Below are 20,267 nucleotides of genomic sequence, written 5' to 3'. Positions count from 1 at the left end.
ACAGTCACACAATAGAGGAAAAAGTCACCTGGTTGTCTAGACCAGGGATGTCCAACCAGTCGACTGCGATCTACAGGTCCCCGTGTGATAGCGGTCGATTGCATTTTTTCCACCATGGGGGAACTTTGGTTTGCCCCTCCCTAAAAAAAGCTCAACAACTTCTTTGCAGGAAATTTTTTTTTTTAAATTAGTTTTCCAGTATACCTCCAGTATTAGTCAAATGATAACATTATAACAATAACAATTTGGAAGGCATGCTTGGTTTCCTAGGCAACTGAGTGACTTCTTCCTGCATCCTGGCACTTTCAGCACAGTGCTGAAAGGGTCGAAACGGCCACCATCACTGTGCTAGCAAAGGATCAGAAAAGAAATGGATATCAGGGTGGTTTACTTGGAGGAGGGAACACGCTGGGCGGTGCAAGGGGTAAACGTTATGGCTCCCCAAACTGGGCCAAAGTGGAGACTGCATGTTTGCAGTTCTTGAACAAGACTGTAAAGTTAAACATTATGGGTCGTGAGTTTTTCTCTGAGTAGGCCCAATGAAATTAATGGACCTAACTTGGATTTACAGTGGTACCTCCGGTTAAGTACTTAATTCGTTCCAGAGGTCCGCACTTAACCTGAAACTGTTCTTAACCTGAAGCACCACTTAATTAATGGGGCCTCCTGCTGCTGCTGCCACGCCGCCGGAGCATGATTTCTGTTCTCATCCTGAAGCAAAGTTCTTAACCTGAAGCACTATTTCTGGGTTAGCAGAGTCTGTAACCTGAAGCGTATGTAACTTGAAGCGTATGTAACCTGAGGTACCACTGTATCTGTTATTTTCATAATTATTTTCATATCCATTATTTTCAATGAGTAGGGCTAGCAAAGAACACAACCCTTAGGTCAGCGTTCAGCAAAGTTTTACTCAGAGTAAACCCACTGAAATGAATAAGCAGAACTTCAGTCGGTTTACTCTGAGTAAAACTTAGTTGGATGCCACCCTTTGTTTCAGCTCAGGTGTACAACAGATTGTTCCCACCCCCTCCAAACCAAGAGTCCCATCTAACATATGTTTGGGCTTCTCTAGAAACAATTCTCAGTTCTAATTTCCCAGGTTTTCCTGTTGTACAGTTGCTGTTGCTTAACTTTCTCCTCATCCTGTGCACAGTTTTCTTTTTCCTTAAGGGAATTAATTCCTCATTATATAATCGCTCTGAAACCAGTGCAAAGAAATGCAGAAATGCACTTTGGTATAATTATATAACCACCAAAGTAATTTCGTTATGAAAACAGCTGGCTTTGTATATATACACACTTCGTATATATAGGCAACCCAAACTCTGCAGAGACCTTGTGCTGGCCACTGGAGAAATACAACCATTTCATAAAGAGTGCAGCAGCTAATAGCATGTAGAGCCACCTTGTAGCTTTCAGGAGAAGCAAATGAAGGGCTTTTGTTACTTGACCTAATTAAATTAGGTGCCGACATAAAATCAAATCAAATCAAGGACTGCATTTACTTAACACCTTTAGCCTGACACGGAAAACTGATTTAATAAACGGTGAATGGAAATCTACCTTGAAATGATTTAAGGGCCCTCTTTTGGCCTTGTCTAGCTGGTTTCAAAAATAGTCCTGGCTTCAAGTGTAGGAGTTCCATAAATTTATTTCTCTAGAACTTAGCTTCCTCCTATTTTGCACTTAACAGCAAAATGTGGGCTGTGCTGGAGCAGGAAGTAAAAATGCAGTTAGGCTTGGGAGAAGAGGAACAAAGGGCAGAGGTACTCTGTGCATGCCTGTGTTCTATGGTATGGTTATCAGATTTTTTGCAATGAATCCTTTGTTTTGACAGATCAGGGGAGGCTTGGGAGTCACAGGCGGGCGGCTGTTGCCCAGGAGGGGCCAGCCTGGTAATGCAGTTGGCTCTGGCTGGCTTCAGGAGCTGCTCACTGCCGTGGCGCAGGAAAAATGGCGGACGCCATGGCAGTGAGCAGCTCTTGAAGCCAGCCAGAGCCAACTGTGCTAACAGGCTGGCTCCAGGCTGCTGAGGCTGCTGCTGCCATGTTTCCCGGGGACAGATTTGCAAATCTGGGGACTTTTGGGGACGGTATTTGTCCAGGGACAGATTTGGAAATCCGGGGACTGTCCCCGGGATTCGGGGACGTCTGGTAACCCTATTCTATGGAGGAGAGAACATGGAAATGTGAAGGAAGCATCTAGGGACCTGCTGGAACATTTGAGTCATAGGAAGCACATCTGAGCTGTACACAATCAATGGCTATCACTAAGGAGAAAGAGGAAGAAGTAGAGAGGTCCGCTCAGAGTGTGGGTGTGTCAATCGTTTTGAACCTGGAACACCAACCCACTATGGACTACAAGATGGTACTATGGGATCCTGGACTGACAAGGAGGGATGTCAGAGAATTCCATTTGAAATGAAAAGGGGGGGGGATTCCTACAGTTCATATGTTTGTCAGAGATGGAAACCACGCAAGCAAATATGGATAGCGCCTGTCATCCTTTTTAAGTCTGCATTTTTTAAAAAAAACTTTTCATTCCACTGAAATGCAATTACATTAATCATGTAATTAAATTACGTAAGCTGCAGCAGTAGCAGATAGCAAGATGAACAATGTAGGTTTTAGCAGAAGCCAAACTACAGGGGAGCAGAAACAGAACTGATTGCAACAAACCTAAGATGGGACAGAAATCTCCGCTGCTTTGCATCCCTACTGCAGGTCACTGCTGCAACCTCTAATCTTAACTATTTTGGGACTGTAAGGAATAGCTCTTCTTCTTCTTCTTGTGTGAAGTCATTTGCATATGCCATTCAAATAAAGCTCTTGCTAAACTATAACGTCGCTTGTTCTGATTTGCACCAAAAGTCCAGCAAGCTCCAACAAGTCCAAAAGCTCCATGGACCAGCTAAAAGAGGATACAGAAGTTTTGTAAGAGCTTCAAACTTCCAGCACCTAACGAATAATCTCCTAAAATTAAATTTCTACACAAGTTACCTGCACTGCTCCATGCTGTTATGTGCTTCCTTGCTTCCCAAGAGTAGCAATGAGTTCCAAGGGTACCTGTTTTCTTTTGGAAGGCGAGTACACTGGAGGTTTATGGCGTTTGTAATATCTGGTTTTATTTTCAAATAAGTTGAGCATAGGTGGTCTGCTACAACACACCACATCTGCTGCCCGAGATTAGATCCCAGAGCAGGATTTGGGGAGAAATTTACTTCAGTTTTCATTTTAAACCTACCTTACTTCACACTTGTCAAAAGCAATAAGTGGACTGAAGCAAAGCTATCCTCTGAAATTTGCACTTGCAAATTTGGCAGTGCACTTCACCACCAGAAAATGTTTGCAAAAATATTAGGGAAAATAAGATATAGAGTACATATGGGGAAATTGCTGGCATAACGTGTATATAAAGAAAAATGTGTGCTAAAGTGCTGGCAGTTTTGTAAGGACTTTTTTTAAAAAAAACAACAACCCAGGGGTCATGTGAGTTCTAAACTGAACCATAGCCCATCATCTTACTGCTGCATTTTGAAATCAGTCTCATTTGGAGTACCCGACTGTTGTTTTTCACGATGCTTTATAAAGAGTCCTCTGTATCAACATTTCTGTGCATCCATGTATTATTTTAATGCATGGTTATAAAAAAGGGAAACTGGTGGAAGCTACCCATAAAGTTTAGCTGAATGCCTGCAGCAGAAAAAAGGAAGGTGTGATCATTTACCTTATTAGGTTACCTTATGTTTCCTTGGCTCCCAGAGCTTTCCCCAGAGAACCAGTCAAAATGAGGCAACACATGTTTTCTGGACAACAAACGGCACTGCTGTGAGCATATGAGGCCTGGTTACAGCCTCCAACTCCTTGAAGAGGAAGGCATATTGCAGCATACAAACACATTTTTCTGCCAAACCCATCGGTAACCTCTGCCACTTCCCATTTAATTTCTTTGGTTCCCACAGAGCAAGGAGAATGAACAAATGGAAGGGAGTGTGGGTGGGAGGAGAGGAGATTTGTTTTATTATTACATACTGGGAAATAATGTCTTGTTGACCAAAGTGAGGTTACTGCCACATACACAATCTAATTTGAATCTAGCATGTTTATTTATTTCTCCACATGAAATAAAGTAGTATGAGCTTTCTCAGACTGGGTCAAGTCCTAAAGGGACTTCGTTCTTTTCTATCCTGATTCAAACACATTCAAAGGAAAAAGATGTGCCCAAATTCACAGGTGAGCCTCTGGGGTTGTAACATGGCAGCCTATTGCAGCCCACTTCTATTCCCCGGACACTGAATGGGGAAACTGGGGGACCAGTGGGAGATGCTGGGGAAAAACCAAACAAACAATTGATCTGGTCACACTTGTCAGCAGATAAATTTAACCACTTCCCATTAGTAAATGGGATTTGCTGTGGAAAGGATTCATCTAGTAATACAATCAAGATCTTGGGCAACTAAGGCAGTACTTTGTCTTTCCAAAAGTCACCCCAATTCTGGCGAACCAGGAGTCAGCAAACAAGCACCACACCTGAGATATAGCAATAATCTTGAAGCTTGATTTGGAAGTTTTCACTGATCAAACCACCCTGCTGCTAAAAGGAATCACATGCCACCTTCTTTGCAAGGACACTAAACCAGAAAACTCAGTTCTAAGAGTAGTTTGTTGCTTGGCTAACCTTGTTACTGCAATCCTACTCAGAGCAACTGAACGCCAGGACCGTAAAAGCATCCCTGATCACTTGCCATGATGGCTGGGGCTAATGGAATCTTCTACACTGCTCGGTTATAGCGTTAAAATGCATTATAAAAATGTGACACCAGAGCGGCAATACGTTGGCAATGGGAAATTACATTGAGAGATATATAGCTTTTTTATAGCCTTCAATAGCATTTTTACAGATCAGTGTAGATCCAGCCCAACAATAGCTGGAGGCCACATGCTCTCCATCCTTGATGCAGAAAAGTGGTGCCCTCTTTCCCTCTCCTTTTTGCTACATCCTACCTTTTCTATTTCTATTTTTTTGGTGGTGCTCTATACTCCATCCATCCTTTTCTGCTGGTGGAGGCTGGGAAAACGAGAGCCGGTTGGACTCTGAAGCATGGCCGTCAGTTAATAGCAGTTACCAGTGCATAGCCTGCCTTGCTGCCTGAAGGAACTGCTCCGGCTCCTGTTATTGCTTGAGCTTTTCAATCCAGTGAGCATTTTTAATGTAATCTTTTTATAGAATTCTACAGGCTATGCCCGTTAAGTAGAACAAGCCCCCAACAACAACAGAAGCAATGGGCTTGGCGTCATGACGATGGGATTTAGGGTGTGTGTGTGGGTGTGGAGAGAGAGAGACTTACTTTAATGATTTATAAACAACAAGGCACAACCAAGGCTGTAACAAGAAGATTCAATGGAGGGTCTCCCCCCCCTTTTTTGTCTTTGCTTGGTTTGGCAGAGAAATAAAGTAGCAGGCAGAAAGCACATGATGTGCTTATAGCTCAAATCTTTCCCCACAACAATTCTACTCCTACCTTAATGTGGGGGAGGAAATGCAAGGAAACTCTGAATGAGAGATGGAAGAGTCATGGTCAAGATGCATGGAAGCTATAGGCAAGGAAAATCTCAGTTGTAAGTGAGGGTATAGTCAGGTGAAGGGAACAGCAGGCTTTGCTAATCAGCTACCCTCGAAATGTTGGAAGGCCTTTTCCAACTATAGAGCCCTTTTGCTCCCCTCCAGAAAATGAAAAGAGCCATTCATTCTGTTCATTTGTATGAGGCAGGAAACAACGGTTATGAAATGACACTCAGGGCGCTTCTGGGCTGCTGCAATTTTCAGTCACGTGCCAGCAAATTCAGGTTGTGCAGTTAAAGTGGATTTGAAGCTCTCGCAAACAAGCCTGCTTCTTCTGAAAACCAGACAGGGAATGCAATAAGAAAAGGAACTGGAAAGTGCAGGATAACAACTGATCACTGCAGCATCGTATAACCTCCCTGCACACAAATTGAAATGAATGCCCTACAAACAGCATCTAAACTCTCTGCAAATTTTGTCCAGACAGGTCAGGATGAATGCGCAGGAAGCAGCCTTTGCCTCTGGTACTACGTTATTTGTAAGGAGATGTATGGGGAAGAAAAGCCTTAGATTAGACAAATTAGCGGAGGAAAAGCTGTCTGAAGCTCCTGTGAGTTGATAACAATGGGCAAGTTCCTTCTACTTCCCTTCCCAAAGCATGGTGATTGGAAATGTGAAAACTGAGAGTTCTGGCAAGATATGCCTTGTTTGGGAGCTAGAGCAGTCAGGCACAACACTACAAGCTTCCCACATCCTTTCCTTCCTTCCTTCCTTCCTTCCTTCCTTCCTTCCTTCCTTCCTTCCTTCCTTCCTTGAGCTTTTCCTTCAACGGAGAACTTCTCTGGGGTTCTTAATGGACCTTGAGACTGTCTGACTCTCTCTGCATCCTCTGAATATCTAAGGCACTACTTTGGGGAAAGTTTTGCTTCACTTGGTGCAAAGCCTAAATCACTCCAAAGGAGTCTGCATTTAGTGCTGAATTCAGCCTTCAGTGGAAGCCGGGGCACATCCTTAACAGCTATAAGGAACCTTCTAGCTGGGGTGCAGCACATCTCTGAGTACTAGCTGTTGGGGAACATCGGAGGTGAAGGGCTGTGGCTTCCATGCCCTTTTAGCTGTCTTCCAAGGGGCACCTGATTGGCTGCTGTGAAAAAGAGGATGAGATAGATAGTCCTTGGTATGCCCCCACTCTTCTTTGTACGCTCACTGTAATTAACACAATGCCCCAATATTTTCTATGCAAGTCCACTTGCTCAGTTCTGTGTGTTATGAATCCCATTTTAGCCACCTTCCTCCTTGTTCCTACATCTGAGCCTCTGCTCTGTTTTGTTTGAGGCCTTGTCTATACATATAGAAGAGTGAGGTTGCAGGATACAGTCCTGAGGTGGTAGGATGGGGCTGCACCACCAGTTCAGATTGCAGGTGGGGTATAGTTTTGGCTGCTCTTCCATGCAAAAAACAACAACACAAAAACAAAAAACTCAACAAAGCCTACACAACAGAACTCACCACAAGTAGAAAGGGAACCCAATAGGGGTCTCAGCCTTTTGCCTCATGTGCTGGCTTTCTGTGTGCATGCTTTTTAACCCAAGGAAGCATTCAAAATTAGCTTCTCTACTGAAAATCAGAAGTGATGCAGCTCATTCAACCACCTCCTTGTCCAGCAGTTCTCAACCTGTGGGTCCCTAAATGTTGTTGGACTACAACTCCCATCATCCCTGAGCTCTGGCCTTGCTAGCTAGGGGTGATGGGAGTTGTAGTTCAACAACATCTGGGGACCCACAGGTTGAGAAAGGCTGTCCTTATCTCTCCCCACCCCACCATTCTGCTGCACGAGTAGATCAGGCTACATTCATCAGTGCAACGGCAAAGTCCTTTTTCACCTTTCCCTTATCCTTCAGGTCCCTTTTCAGGAACAGGATTTATAAACCACTTAATCCTCCACACCTCTATGAAGATTACATAAAATAAATGTCAAAATTACCAAGAGAACCAGGTGTTAAGAACAAGGTAACAACTGGGTGTGAGAGTGGGGCCCTGGGCACCCCAACTTTTCAAGGAAGGGATCCTCAAAATTATGTGGCAGCCATGCACACATGCTGCACGATGTGTTCACCTCAGTAATGCATGCAGTGCAGCGTGCTTACATCACTCATGTGTGCCACACAGTGTGTGCATGACCTGTCAGCTGGCCCCATCATGTGCATGAGTGACATCAGCATGACCCATGGCATGCGTGCATGTTTCGTGGCTCCAGCCCCCTTAATCGTGGGGGCAAGCCGATATGCTTACAAGGCAGCCATTTTTAAACAAAACAAAACAAAACCGTAATTTAAAAACATGTGTCTTACAAAATAAAATGTGATACCAAAAATCCCTGTCAGCTTTGCATATCTAGGTAGCTCTTGTCTTAAGCATTTGCTTTTATCAAATGATATCACAACGAATTCAAGAAAGGGAATAAATATTTATTATTCCTGATACTTCTTACGAGAGCGCTGTATTATGACACTTAAAAAGAACACCTTAAAATATCCATGGTCTTTTAACTCTAAGCTGTACTACAGCATGAAACAATGCCTCGCAAAGCAGCAATAATTGCCCAGAAAACCTCCATTTTTCAAGCACATTCCCATTGTTCTTTTCACATTTCACTTTTCCAAATCTCAATTTATTATTCTGATACCACGTAGGCAGGGAAATTAGCAGTGCTGTCACCCGAATGATAAAGAGCCCTGCCTTTGATTCTATTTGTGTTTACTCGGAATCGCTACAAGGTATGTAAGGAAAATGGCATCTACTTTATGTTCCAGAATGTCTATTAAGATCAAACACATTCGATTGTTTACTTTGCCCATTTATAACGGAATGCTAAAGTTGGAGAGAACAGTTTGTTACGCTGCATGACTTTCCAGCAAAAACAAATTAATTCCAAGGCTTTTGCCTCATGGAGAAATGCCATCCAGACATTCTCTTGAGTTCCTCGTTTTATTCAGTGGCAGTGTGAAGTGACAGCTACGGGCTATTATTTTAGTAGAAATGTTTATATTACTTAGCGTGCATTAACGCCTAGGAAATATGAGTGTAAAGGACATCATTGTTAGGGGCTGCAGCAAAGCTTTTCAGGTTAGGGCTGGGCAATAAATTGGATTTTGCTTGCGATTTAATGAGAAACTTCCTAATCTGCACTTCTCAGACCAATAGATTAACTGAAACACAGTTGTTCTTAGAAATTTGCTTTTCCTTGAATTTTGCACTGTGGTTCCCCAATCAGTCTGTACAAAAATGCATATATGAGGAGGAAGCGTGCATAGAGGCGTAAATATTAGTGAAAACAGCATGCAAAATGCACTATATTAGGGGAAATGGTTGCAAAAGTATGCATCAGTCAAAACTGCATCCAGAAAGGTGATTAGAAGAAATTCACACTAAAATGCTCATATTTTCCATGAGGATTTTTCTTTTAAAAATGCAAATTGTGACAGAAGTGTGAAAGCCTGAAGTATAGATTTAAAAAAAATTAGAAACAGAGAGAAATTTATAGATTCATCCATCCTTAGTTTGGGCCCACATAAAAGCTGGGGCTTATAATGTTTACTTTCAAAGAAGAGGTGAGCACCATGAGACTCCAGAATTAACCTCTAGCTTGGATTGAAATCTAAGGTGGAGGGAAATTCCCAACCTACTCACCCACCCAGACCTCAAATGTCTGGGCCACCTATCCCCATTCCCTTTAAACAACCCTTATCCTACTGGGCAGTAGCAACAGATGTTTTCTGTGGGAATTGGGGTGGTGATCTGTCCCTTCCTGCCCCACTCTGGTGCACTGGTAGTGTAGCAGGCAGAAATGTCCTGATGGAAACCTACATACCCTGCAAGGAAGAACTTCCTGACAGTAAGAGCTGTTCGACAGTGGAATTTGCTGCCAAGGAGTGTGGTGGAGTCTCCTTCTTTGGAGGTCTTTAAGCAGAGGCTTGACAACCATATGTCAGGAGTGCTCTGATGGTGTTTCCTGCTTGGCAGGGGGTTGGACTCGATGGCCCTTGTGGTCTATTCCAACTCTATGATTCTATGATGAGTTTCAAAGTCAGGGTGGTTTGGAAATGAACCAGAGCTATTTAAGGATTCTGCCTTCTTGACTTATTTTCTGGGCAAATCTGATGTGGGATGGGGTAAGTCTGATAGCTGATAGTGTACAGTATTCCCCAGACTTGGAGTCCCCAGATATTCTTGGGCTACAAATCCCATTATTGTTGACCATTGGCTATGCTGTCTGGGGAAGGTGGGGGCTGTAGTCCAACGATCTAAAGGTTGGAAAGGATGCACTAGGAGAAGAGTTTGTGCTGCATTTTCCATATTCATTTTTATTCATCCTCAAGAGCCTAAAAAGCGTTACTTAAGGAGAGAATGTGAAGAGAGAGCTTTTTGGGGGCTGTTGAGAGAGGAGTGGGTGGGAAGGACCTATGTTCAAGTTGCTATAATATTTTGTTTCTGGGGTGGAGTCTTATGGAGCAAAACGTGTTGTTTCCTGGTTATCACTCCCCAACATTTATATTTAAGACCAATCCATGTAGGGCCATGTTCTGGAAGCAGGGTCAGAGACTGCACATATTTCCATGGAAACTAGAGCATCATATGTAAGTAGGTAAAGGTAAGTAGGTAAAGGACCCCTGGACACTTAAGTCCAGTCAAAGGCGACTATGGGGTTGCGGCGCTCATCTTGCTTTCAGGTCGGGGAGCCGGCGTTTGTCCACAGACAGCTTTCCGGGTCATGTGGCCAGCATGACTAAACCGCTTCTGGCACGAGGGAACACCGTGATGGAAACCAGAGCGCACAGAAACACAGTTTACCTTCCTGCCACAGTGGTACCTATTTATCTACTTGCACTGACATGCTTTCGAACTGCTAGGTTGGCAGAAGCTGGGACAGAGCAACGGGAGCTCACCCCATCACGAGGATTCGAACCGCCAACCTTTTTATCGGCAAGCCCGAGAGGATCAGTGATTTAGATCACAGCGCCACCCTGTCCCTGTCATATGTAGTATATATAATGCACATGCACACCAAGGACACATTCAGACAAACATCACGGTGAGATTGTGCATACCCAGTCAGAGGCTCCTCTCCCACCGTTGGGCCTACTGAGCATCCACACATGGCTATAATATCTACATAGGGCCTACACAGAATGTGCAAATGACAGATGCACACATCTGATTCAAAGACTGTGTGTGAGCTGTTGATCACAACATACAGAGCTACATGAATCTTATGCACCTAGGCCTAATCCAAATGTTGACACTGGGCATCAGGTATGCCAAGAGGAAAACAGGCAAATCCAGAGAGGTGACATCTCTCAAAGTAAAATAATAAATAAATAAAAATAAATATGTGTAGAATCATTTCCTCATCATATATAAGGCCTAATTTTCACTATGTCCCAGAGTGACCAGTGCAACCAAAGTACATTAAGTACAGTAGAACCTCTACTTAAAACCGCCTCTACTTGGGCCCATTCCAAGTTGCGACCGCGGCAAACCCAGAAGTAAATACTGGGTTTGCCATGATTCGCGCACACGCAGAAGCGGCTTCTGCCATTCGCGCATGCACAGAAGCGGCTGCCGCAGTCTGCACCTGCACAGAAGCACACCGCTGTCAAATGCAACTGCGCACAACGGTGCTTCTATCAGCGACCCGGATCGACTTACGGACGGACCTCCGGAGCTGATTACATCCGTAAGTAGAGGTTCCACTGCACCAAGCTTGATGAAAGGATTCAAGTGGGGAAAAACAGAACCCTCAGGACATGAAACTGGTGTTATGGGATGTTTTCCCCATACATATCCAATGGGTGAATCAATAGAAGCCAACAGCTAAGCAAAGACAGCTATTTTCCTTTCCAAATGCCTGGAGAGACTCAGCCATTCCTCCCCAGACAAAAAATGTAATTACCTAAAGTGATAATCAACTATTTTCCCCTTCATAGTAAACAAATGACTACAAGCATTTGGCTTGAAATGAAGAACAAACATCACAATGAGTTTAAAAATAGTAAGAAGAGGATAAAACGCTACCAACAATTATGCCTTGAAAAGTTGACTAAACCACCATCTTCCAACATGAGGGAGAAACTGATTTATGGATAGATAGATATAGTGGTCCTTACCATGAGGCTCCAGAACTTTAATCTATAACCCACAAAAGGGTGTAAGAGCAGCTTGGAAATTATGCCAACCTTAATTATACTTAATGTGAATTATTCAGAAGTGCAGCAGAGAGAGGAAAAAATTTATTTCATACAAAGGAGCCTGACATTTTAATTGGTCCTTCAGAAAAGAGACAAAACAATTTCCTCTCAAGAAAATTTACATCTTCCCCATCAAAACAGCAGCCTCAGCCGAGCAGAACTTCATTAACAAGATTAATTATCATGCCAGTGTCTGCCTCATCAGGTGTGCTGGCCAGGTGAAGAGCAGAACACAAAGGAAGGGGGGCTGGCATCGCACCTACAGCTTGGCACTGATTTCAAGAGAAGACAGGACACAATAAGGCCATCTTACCTTGATCATTAGCCATTTTGTCAGGATGTTCCACTGCAAGGCAAAAACAACAACAAAACAACACTGTCAGTCATTTTTTATCAGTAGGCACTTCAATGCATCAAATCAGCCATTTTGTTAGCTAACTTTCTTATCAAGTTGCAGACTCTCTGTTCTCCCCTCCCCCCTTTTTTTTACTCTCCAGTCGATTGTATCAGAATATGACAGGGAAGATTTTGACGTTATTCTTTAATTTCAGAATCATCTTGAGAGATGGAAAGTACAAGTGTCAGTCAGTTCATCTGTATCTCATAACTAATGAAGTCAGATGTTGATTGTTGAAGGAGAATAAGAAGTCTCAGGTTGTCCCCACCCACAGCTCCCCTGATCTGGGGTATCATTAGGAAAGCTTAATTAAGAAATGAGATTCAAGAAGAAGAAGAAGAAATGGTTTCTTTGAATAATTAGGCACCAACCCTCCTGCACACTGAAAGCTAGCTCGTCATTTCATTTCAAAAGCGATTTTACATGCTTTTAAAATATAATAATCACATACAAAGGAAAGATGGGATTACAAGTGCTCCAGTTAAGTCTTCAGGATTTATAGACATTGTCAAGACTCTCAGGCTGCAGTGGCCTTCAGCTATTTATTTAAATAGTGCAGAGAACTCAGCTCAAGTTGAAATGTTACAGAATTCTGTACTGCTCTTCTATTGTTTCAGAATGTTTGGGAGAAATACTATGTTAGGAGTAACCAATGTGGTGATCTCTAGATGTTTTGGACTACAGAACCCATCATCCTTGGCTATTGGCTGTGGGCCTGGGGCTGATGGAAGTTGTAGTTGAAGCAATGATTCTTCAGCATCAACTTCTTTGAACAGGTCATGTTGTGCAGGTGCCTGATTATCGTCTTCCAAAGCAACTACTCTATTCTGAACTTAAAAATGGAAAGTGTAATGCTGGTGGTCAACAAAAGACTGTCTCAAGGCAAATTTTTAAAAAACGTAGTATAAACACCAACAATTGGGAAACACTTGCCTGTGAGCACTCCAATTGGAGAACAGCCTTTACCAAAGGTGCCATGGGCTTTGAAGACACTCGAACTCAGGGCGCAAGGGAGAAATGTACTAAGAGGAAGGTATGCTTGGCAAATCCACACCGTGATCAACTCCTGCCCAGAAACCAATGTCCCCACTGTGGAAGGATGTGTGGATCCAGAATTGGCCTCCACAGTCACTTACGGACTCATTGTTAAAACTGTGTTCATGGAAGACAATCTTACTTGGCTACGAGGGATCGCAGAAGAAGAAGAAGAAGAAGAAGAAGAAGAAGAAGAAGAAGAAGAGAAGGAGGAATTCAACAACCCTGGAGGGCACCATGTTAGTTACTCCTGTGTTATGAAATGTCTGCCAAAGAAATATCATTGTGTAGATGCTTTGCATATCTAGCAGTTATGCATCAAAGGGGCACCAGAACATAAGCCCGAGTAGTTCAGTGGCATCTCATTCATCACCCAATTTCTCCTTTTTATACCCATTATCCAGTCATGCTCCTGCCCACATGCAGAGCCCACGCATAGTATCATCCTCTAGCTGACCACCCAATTGAGTCGTATGCCTTTTGGGGTAGGTCAGCTACCTACATGACTGAATCTTGCTTAAAGTATGAAGCAATTGAAACAGGTTGTGTTCAAAAGGTGACAAAATACTTTTGGTCTTCATAAATGAAGGCAAGTAATAAGGGATGGATACTGTTCTATCTGTCCATTCACTACTCAATCCAATCTTTATGTTGTCAAAGGTGTGACAAAACAAGCCAGTGGGTATAAGGAATCAAATCTCAAGTCTTTGCAGTTTTCTGATAGGGGTGGCACTCTCACAAAATACGTTTATTGTGTTAAATCTGCCAAACATAAATATATAACCAATTCTCCATTAGGAGAACATCTGAGGCATAATGAGTGCTGCTGATTTGCTTTGGAATATGCTATTTTGGTATTCCAGCTCTCGGCTTGTTGGAGACAGAGAAGAGGATATATAAAAAATGAAAAGCATCTTTCTATTATAGCCATGGTGGAATTGGGGCAGTTCATGGAAAGTTATGGTTTACAAAACCAGAGGCAACATATCCTTGAATACAAAGGAAGCTGTATCTTTTAAAATTTAGTTGTATTAAATAAATTGGCAATGGTAAGTCTACTAATATCTCTTACTTATGACAACTAATTGACACCTCGCCATACGAAGGTGTCATGTACCATGTCAGACCACTGGGTTCATCTAGCTCAGTACAGTGGTACCTTAGGTTAAGTACTTAATTCGTTCCGGAGGTCCGTTCTTAACCTGAAACTGTTCTTAACCTGAAGCACCACTTTAGCTAATGGGGCCTCCTCCTGCTGCCGCACTGCTGGAGCCCGATTTCTGTTCTCATCCTGAAGCAAAGTTCTTAACCTGAAGCACTATTTCTGGGTTAGCAGAGTCTGTAACCTGAACCGTATGTAACCTGAAGCGTATGTAACTCAAGGTACCGCTGTAGTGTCTACTCTGACAGGCAGCAGATCTGCAGGATATTGGATAGGACTCTCTCCCAGCCTGACCTGGAGATGCTGGGGATTGAACCGGGGACTCTCTGCATACAAAGCAGATGCTCTACCACTGAGCTACACCCTTCCCCTACTCCTGAGCTATGCAACAGCACAGGGGACTCTTGGCTTCATATCCCAGCTGTGCGTTTCCTGAGGTTATCTGACTGGCCACTGTAGGAAACAGGATAGTGGACTAGATCAATATTTCCTCTGATCCTGCAGGACTCTGCACAAGTTCATGCAGGTTTTATGGATTTATGTTCTTGCTATTGCGCTAATGAACAACGACCCAACAAAATGTGATTGTGAGAAGAATTCTACTAAATCTCTCTCTTGGTTTTGGTCGTTGAAAACCTTACAGTCCTGCTAGGTAAAGGTAAAGGACCCCTGGATGGTTAAGTGCAGTCAAAGGCGAGTATGGGGTTGCAGCGCTCATCTCGCTTTCAGGCCGAGGGAGCCAGCGTTTGTCCACAGACTGCTTTCTGAGTCATGTGGTCAGCAGGACTAAACTGCTTCTGGCGCAACGGAATACCGTGATGGAAACCAGAGTGCACAGAAATGCCATTTACCTTCCTGCCACAGCGGCACCTATTTATCTACTTGTACTGGCATGCTTTCGAGCTGCTAGGTTACTCTGTCGCAGGGATTTGAACTGCCAACCTGCTGATTGGCAAGCCCAAGAGGATCAGTGGTTTAGACCACAGTGCCACCCGCGTCCCTACAGTCCTGCTAACCCATATTCAGCTCCTCTCCCCAAAATCCAGTTCTTGCTGCAAGGTGAGACCATATCTAGGACAGTATTCCCCAACCTGATCCCCTTCAGATGTTCTGGACTACAACTCTCATAACTGATCAACAACCATCTGTTCAAAACATCTGCAGGGCACTAGTGTGGAGAAGGCTGAACTTTATAAGGAAGTGTGTAGGAATCTACTGACCCTTTCCCTTCCACATTGAACCAAAGGACAGAAATCCTAGAGCATAATTTTATAATGGGTTTCTTCACAGGTCTATACCTATGATTTATAATTAGGGCATCAAAAACAAATACAGTTTGTCAACATGCCCTGGCCAAAACCTTTATCTCAAGCATTTATGGCATTTGTAACTAAGCTTTTTTTTTTGCTTTTCATGTCCCTTCCACTGCTGTACTGCTAAGAGGATGTAACCCTTGTCATAAATAGTGCCATGAAATATTTCAGGGTTGCTTTGGTCTATGACATTGGTTCCTGGCAAGTTCTCTGTAACTCAGGGATGTAAGTTGGTTTCCCATTCCCACACTTGTCACCCCAGTGAAGCATTAGAGGGCACTGTAAGGCTAAAAATTCTGCCTGATGTTGTCTCTTCAAAAAAGAGAGAGAGCGAGAGAAACACTCCATGATGACAATATCAGCAATTATAGAGCAGTTTTTCAAAAAAGAGAAAAGGATGATTGCAAATTTAACACCGTTGTCGATCATGTCCTGCAGAAAGCCCCATATAAAGACCTTTCTTGTCTGTGTTAATAGGAGGGTAATGCCGATCAGAATTAACAAGCAAAGAGCAACCTGTCTCTTCCTCCCTCCCTCCCCGACTGACACATATCAGTTCACATAATTTATACATCCTTCAAATTAAGGTTACGGATGCTCTCTCTATGTACTGTGATAGCAACGCATCTCCTAGGCAATTTCCAGAGGGTTAGTCTGTTAGTCGGCTGCCGTGAAAACAACAAAGAGTCTTCTGGCATCTTAAAGAAGAAGCGTTAGATCTCACTTTAGCAACACTTAGAGCAGACCCACGGAAATAAATGGACTCAAGTCGGTTATGACCTACCCAAGGCCATTGATTTCAACAGGTCTACTCTGAGTATGGCTTAGTCAGATGCAATCCTGGAAGAAAGATGATGGCATATACCGTATTTTTCTGTGTATAAGATGGCCCCATGTATAAGACGTCCCCTATTTTGGGGGACTCCAAATTAAGAAAACACCCCCTCAGCACAACCCGTGTATAAGAGGAGCCCCAATTTTAACCTAATTTTTTGGTAGGAAAAAACCCCTAGTCTTATACATGGAAGAATACGGTACTTTTATGGAATGCAGTCCATGTCATCGGATGCATGAGGCATGTCCTTTTCATTGGGCAGGTGACACACACCTGGTGAGGAGTGGTGGATTGTCCATAGTGAGGTGAAAAGGAATGAAAGGAAAAAATACAGACTACAGGGGGAACTGTGGGAAAACTGGGTAGAGCTCTTGCTAGCAGGTCCCCTTGATAATACTGGGGTGGGAGCAGTTTGACCACTATACCATATTGCCTTAAAAAATTGCCCCCAAAGTAGACATTATTATTATTATTAGAATTTTTATACCACCCTATACCCGGGGGTTTCAGTGCAGTTTGCAGAACAAAATGCATAATAAAAATAAAAAAAACAACCCATTAGCCCCCCCCCAAAAAAAACATTTTCAAAGGGCATAGGATGTCAATCAGGGCAACCAAAGGCCTGGTTAAAAAGGAATATTTTTGCCTGGCGCTAAAGGTGTGTAATGAAGGCGCCAGGTGAACTTCCCTGAAGAGAGCATTCCACAGATGGGGAGCCACTGCAGAGGAGGTTCGTTTTCATGTCACCGCCCTCCAAACATCTCAAGGAGGGGGCACACAAAGGATGGCCTCAGAAGATGATCTCATGGTCCGGGTAGGTTCATATATGTGGTTGCTGGTAGATACTTAAACCTTGTGGATATTGATGTTTCACAACCTTAACTTGTTACAGGATCTTAGCTAGACACAGTTGAATATAGCAGAGCATACGCAGACCTCCAGAAGCAATCAGTTGCAGACAGGTAGGATGAAGCAGCAACAAGACGCTGCTACCAGTAACCTGGTTACTTATAGGTGTTTATTATTTACAGCAGACTCTACAAGTTACTATATACAGGATACAGACACGGATCTTAACTCTCTCACTGAACAAACTCCAAACAACTCTCAGAACGCCACACTGACCAACCAACTATCCAGCAAGGAAGGTCATGAGTCATCATGCCTATGTGGAGACCTTGACCAATAGCAGAGCTGTATCCAAGGTCCCATATGTCTAGGCAGAATAACTCCCTCTGCTCAGTCTTCTTGGCCTTTGGCCAACTTCTTAATTGCTTTGTGGGAAGCTGCATCAGATTAGCACGTAGTCAAAAATCCCAACAGTGGATGCCTGCCTGTACCCATTTGCATGAATTGGGACCTACTTGGTTCCTGTCAGTATATGGAAACATCACCGCTGCGGACACACAGATTGTTGACATCAAATGATGCGCCTATCTGTGGGAAAGAAGAATTTCCCAGGACGTTCACAGGCTGGATAAGTCTGTGTGAAGAGTGTAATCTGAAACCTTCCATTTGCGCATGTTCAGGAAGTTTGTCTGACTTGCTAGAAGAACTGAACTGAAAGGACGTGTTTTTCTCTAGTGCTGTAATGTCAGAAATAAACATCATGTAAATAGATTTCTGACTTATTTTCTTTCCCCTGCGGAAGCAGGAGGGAGGGGTTGTGCATTTTACCCACGCTTGGGAAAATGTTGCCTATCAAAATCTCCCTGGTCTGTCTGGATATCAGCCAGAGGAGGTTACCGGTATGCAAGCTCCGAGGACAGTGAGAGGGGCCAGCCTCTATGGAGGGGGCTTGCAAACTTGGATGAAAACACACCAGGAAAAGAAGAGACTGAGAGGAGATATGAAAGCCATTTTCAAATATCTTAAGGGCTGTCCCATGGAAGAGGGAGCATGCTTGTTTCCTCCTGCTCTTGAGGGTAGGACTCGAGGCAATGGCTTCAAGTTACAAGAGATTCCAACGAAACATTTGGAAAAGCTTTCTGACAGTAGGAACTGTTGGGCAGTGGAACAAACTCCCACAAGAGGTGGTAGCCTCTCCTTCCTTAGAGGTTTTTAAGTTGGATGGCTACTTGCCATAGATGCCTTAGCTGAGGTTCCTGTATGGCAGAAGGTTAAGACTATATGACTCTTGGGTTCCTTCCAACTCTAAAATTCTATGAAACTGGTCAGGGATTGGACATCATAGGAACGGTTGAGCCAGCCTGACCCTTCCAGAGAAATAGAAGCTAGTTCAGAATGACAACAAGGGTTTGAGGGAGGTCACAGCTCAGAGGCAGATGAGGGGGAAAACTGGGAAATCATGGGAGAGGAGGAAGAACCAGGAAGGCAACAGCTGAGGGACACAGTGTCTTTAGAAAGCATTTCAGACCCACCCTCTCCCAAAACCCAGCGAGCATTGAAAGTAGTAGAACAAAGGCCTCAGAAGCAAAGGGCCCTCAACGTCACCCATAGGGGAGAAGGTGATGAATGAGGAAGTGGGAGAAGGGGGGTGGAGAGTCACTTGGGACAACGCCATTATTCCAAGAGTCTGCATTCCCAGGCTTTTCTCTGTGAATATTGTATAAAAAGCTGGTGCTAAGGACTTTTCCTTTTCTTATCCGTTCCTGGCAACTTGCCGTGGGAGTTGGTTCTTCTGACATATGGCACCATGTGGTGGTGGTGGTGGCCCAAAGGGCCACAATAAATGTGATAATGTGTACCCCTGCAAATCATTGAGTGTGCGTCTAATATTCTGTTACTTTATGAAACTGATGGTTTTGCAAGTTGCCGCCCCACCCATTGGGGCAGAAATACAGCTAATATGTGAATCACAAAGATACAGCTCAAAGCTAGAACATAAGTTGCTACATGGTCCAAATGGCTACACGTAACACAGGTTCCCAACATGCATGCTAACACAATGTAACAGAACATGGTGGAAATCAGAACTTAATCAGCAGAAATTGCCAATGCTTATTGCACATGTGTATTAAACATGAAATGAGGTAATGGTGTATATGATTGATGAAAATTGAAATGCTTTGTTTGAAATTTTATAAATACCACTGCCTGGACCACTGGGCAGGGTTGCAGTTTTGCGGAACAATCTGACTGTAACCTATTGCTTTGCAATAAACAATGTTGGACTCCTAACTCCTCATGTTTCTGAGTTTTATTGGCGTAAACTCAGGAGAGAAGCTATTTTTGGCTTACAACAATGTCACACAAACAGCAACTAACCACACTGTTGGTTTGTTTGTTTATAGGATTTCTTACCTGGCCTTGAATAGGATCCCTTGGCAGGTTACAACAATATACTAGCATGGTAGTAAAATCAACATAATTTAGATCAGAAGTATGGGTGGCATCTTTGGCAAATGCCAAAAGCTAATTAATGAGATGCACCTCTGCGCAGAGAATGCCTTCTGAAGGGCTGACACCCTGGTGAATTTTGGAGGGTGGTGAAACTACCCTCCAATCTTAACACCCGAGGAGGTCTGCAGGAATGGAGAAAGTGTTAGGAGCTCAGCCTACACTCGAGTAGGACCCTGGCAGAGACACATGCCCAACTGGCATGTTCCCTCCCTCCTGGTCAATCATTTGGGAACTTCAAAAGCTTTCTTCTGCCCGGACATCACAGCGACCGATACCAACAGACACCGGCACACTTAGGGATCCGCAGAGTTTGCGCAGCTTGCGTAACAGACCTCAGCAACTCTGCATGTTG

The 20,267-nt window shown here is 43.6% G+C and overlaps 1 protein-coding gene across 4 annotated transcripts in view; it reads right to left on the bottom strand.

Annotated features, from left to right (window-relative positions):
* DCC (DCC netrin 1 receptor) overlaps positions 1 to 20,267 on the bottom strand; it is a 948,093-nt gene that overhangs the window by 61,708 nt on the left and 866,118 nt on the right. For all 4 annotated transcript variants that reach the window (XM_082241768.1, XM_082241769.1, XM_082241770.1 and 1 more), the window contains one exon: positions 12,124 to 12,156. In XM_082241768.1, coding sequence (XP_082097894.1) covers positions 12,124 to 12,156 — 33 coding nt within the window. The remainder of the gene's footprint in view (positions 1 to 12,123; positions 12,157 to 20,267) is intronic.

The sequence above is a fragment of the Podarcis vaucheri genome (assembly GCF_965113315.1).
Source record: "Podarcis vaucheri genome assembly, chromosome: 11".
In the NCBI taxonomy this organism is placed as follows: Eukaryota; Metazoa; Chordata; class Lepidosauria; order Squamata; family Lacertidae; genus Podarcis; species Podarcis vaucheri.
Note: the sequence above shows the minus strand (reverse complement) of the source record. Positions and strands in the feature narration are given on the sequence as shown.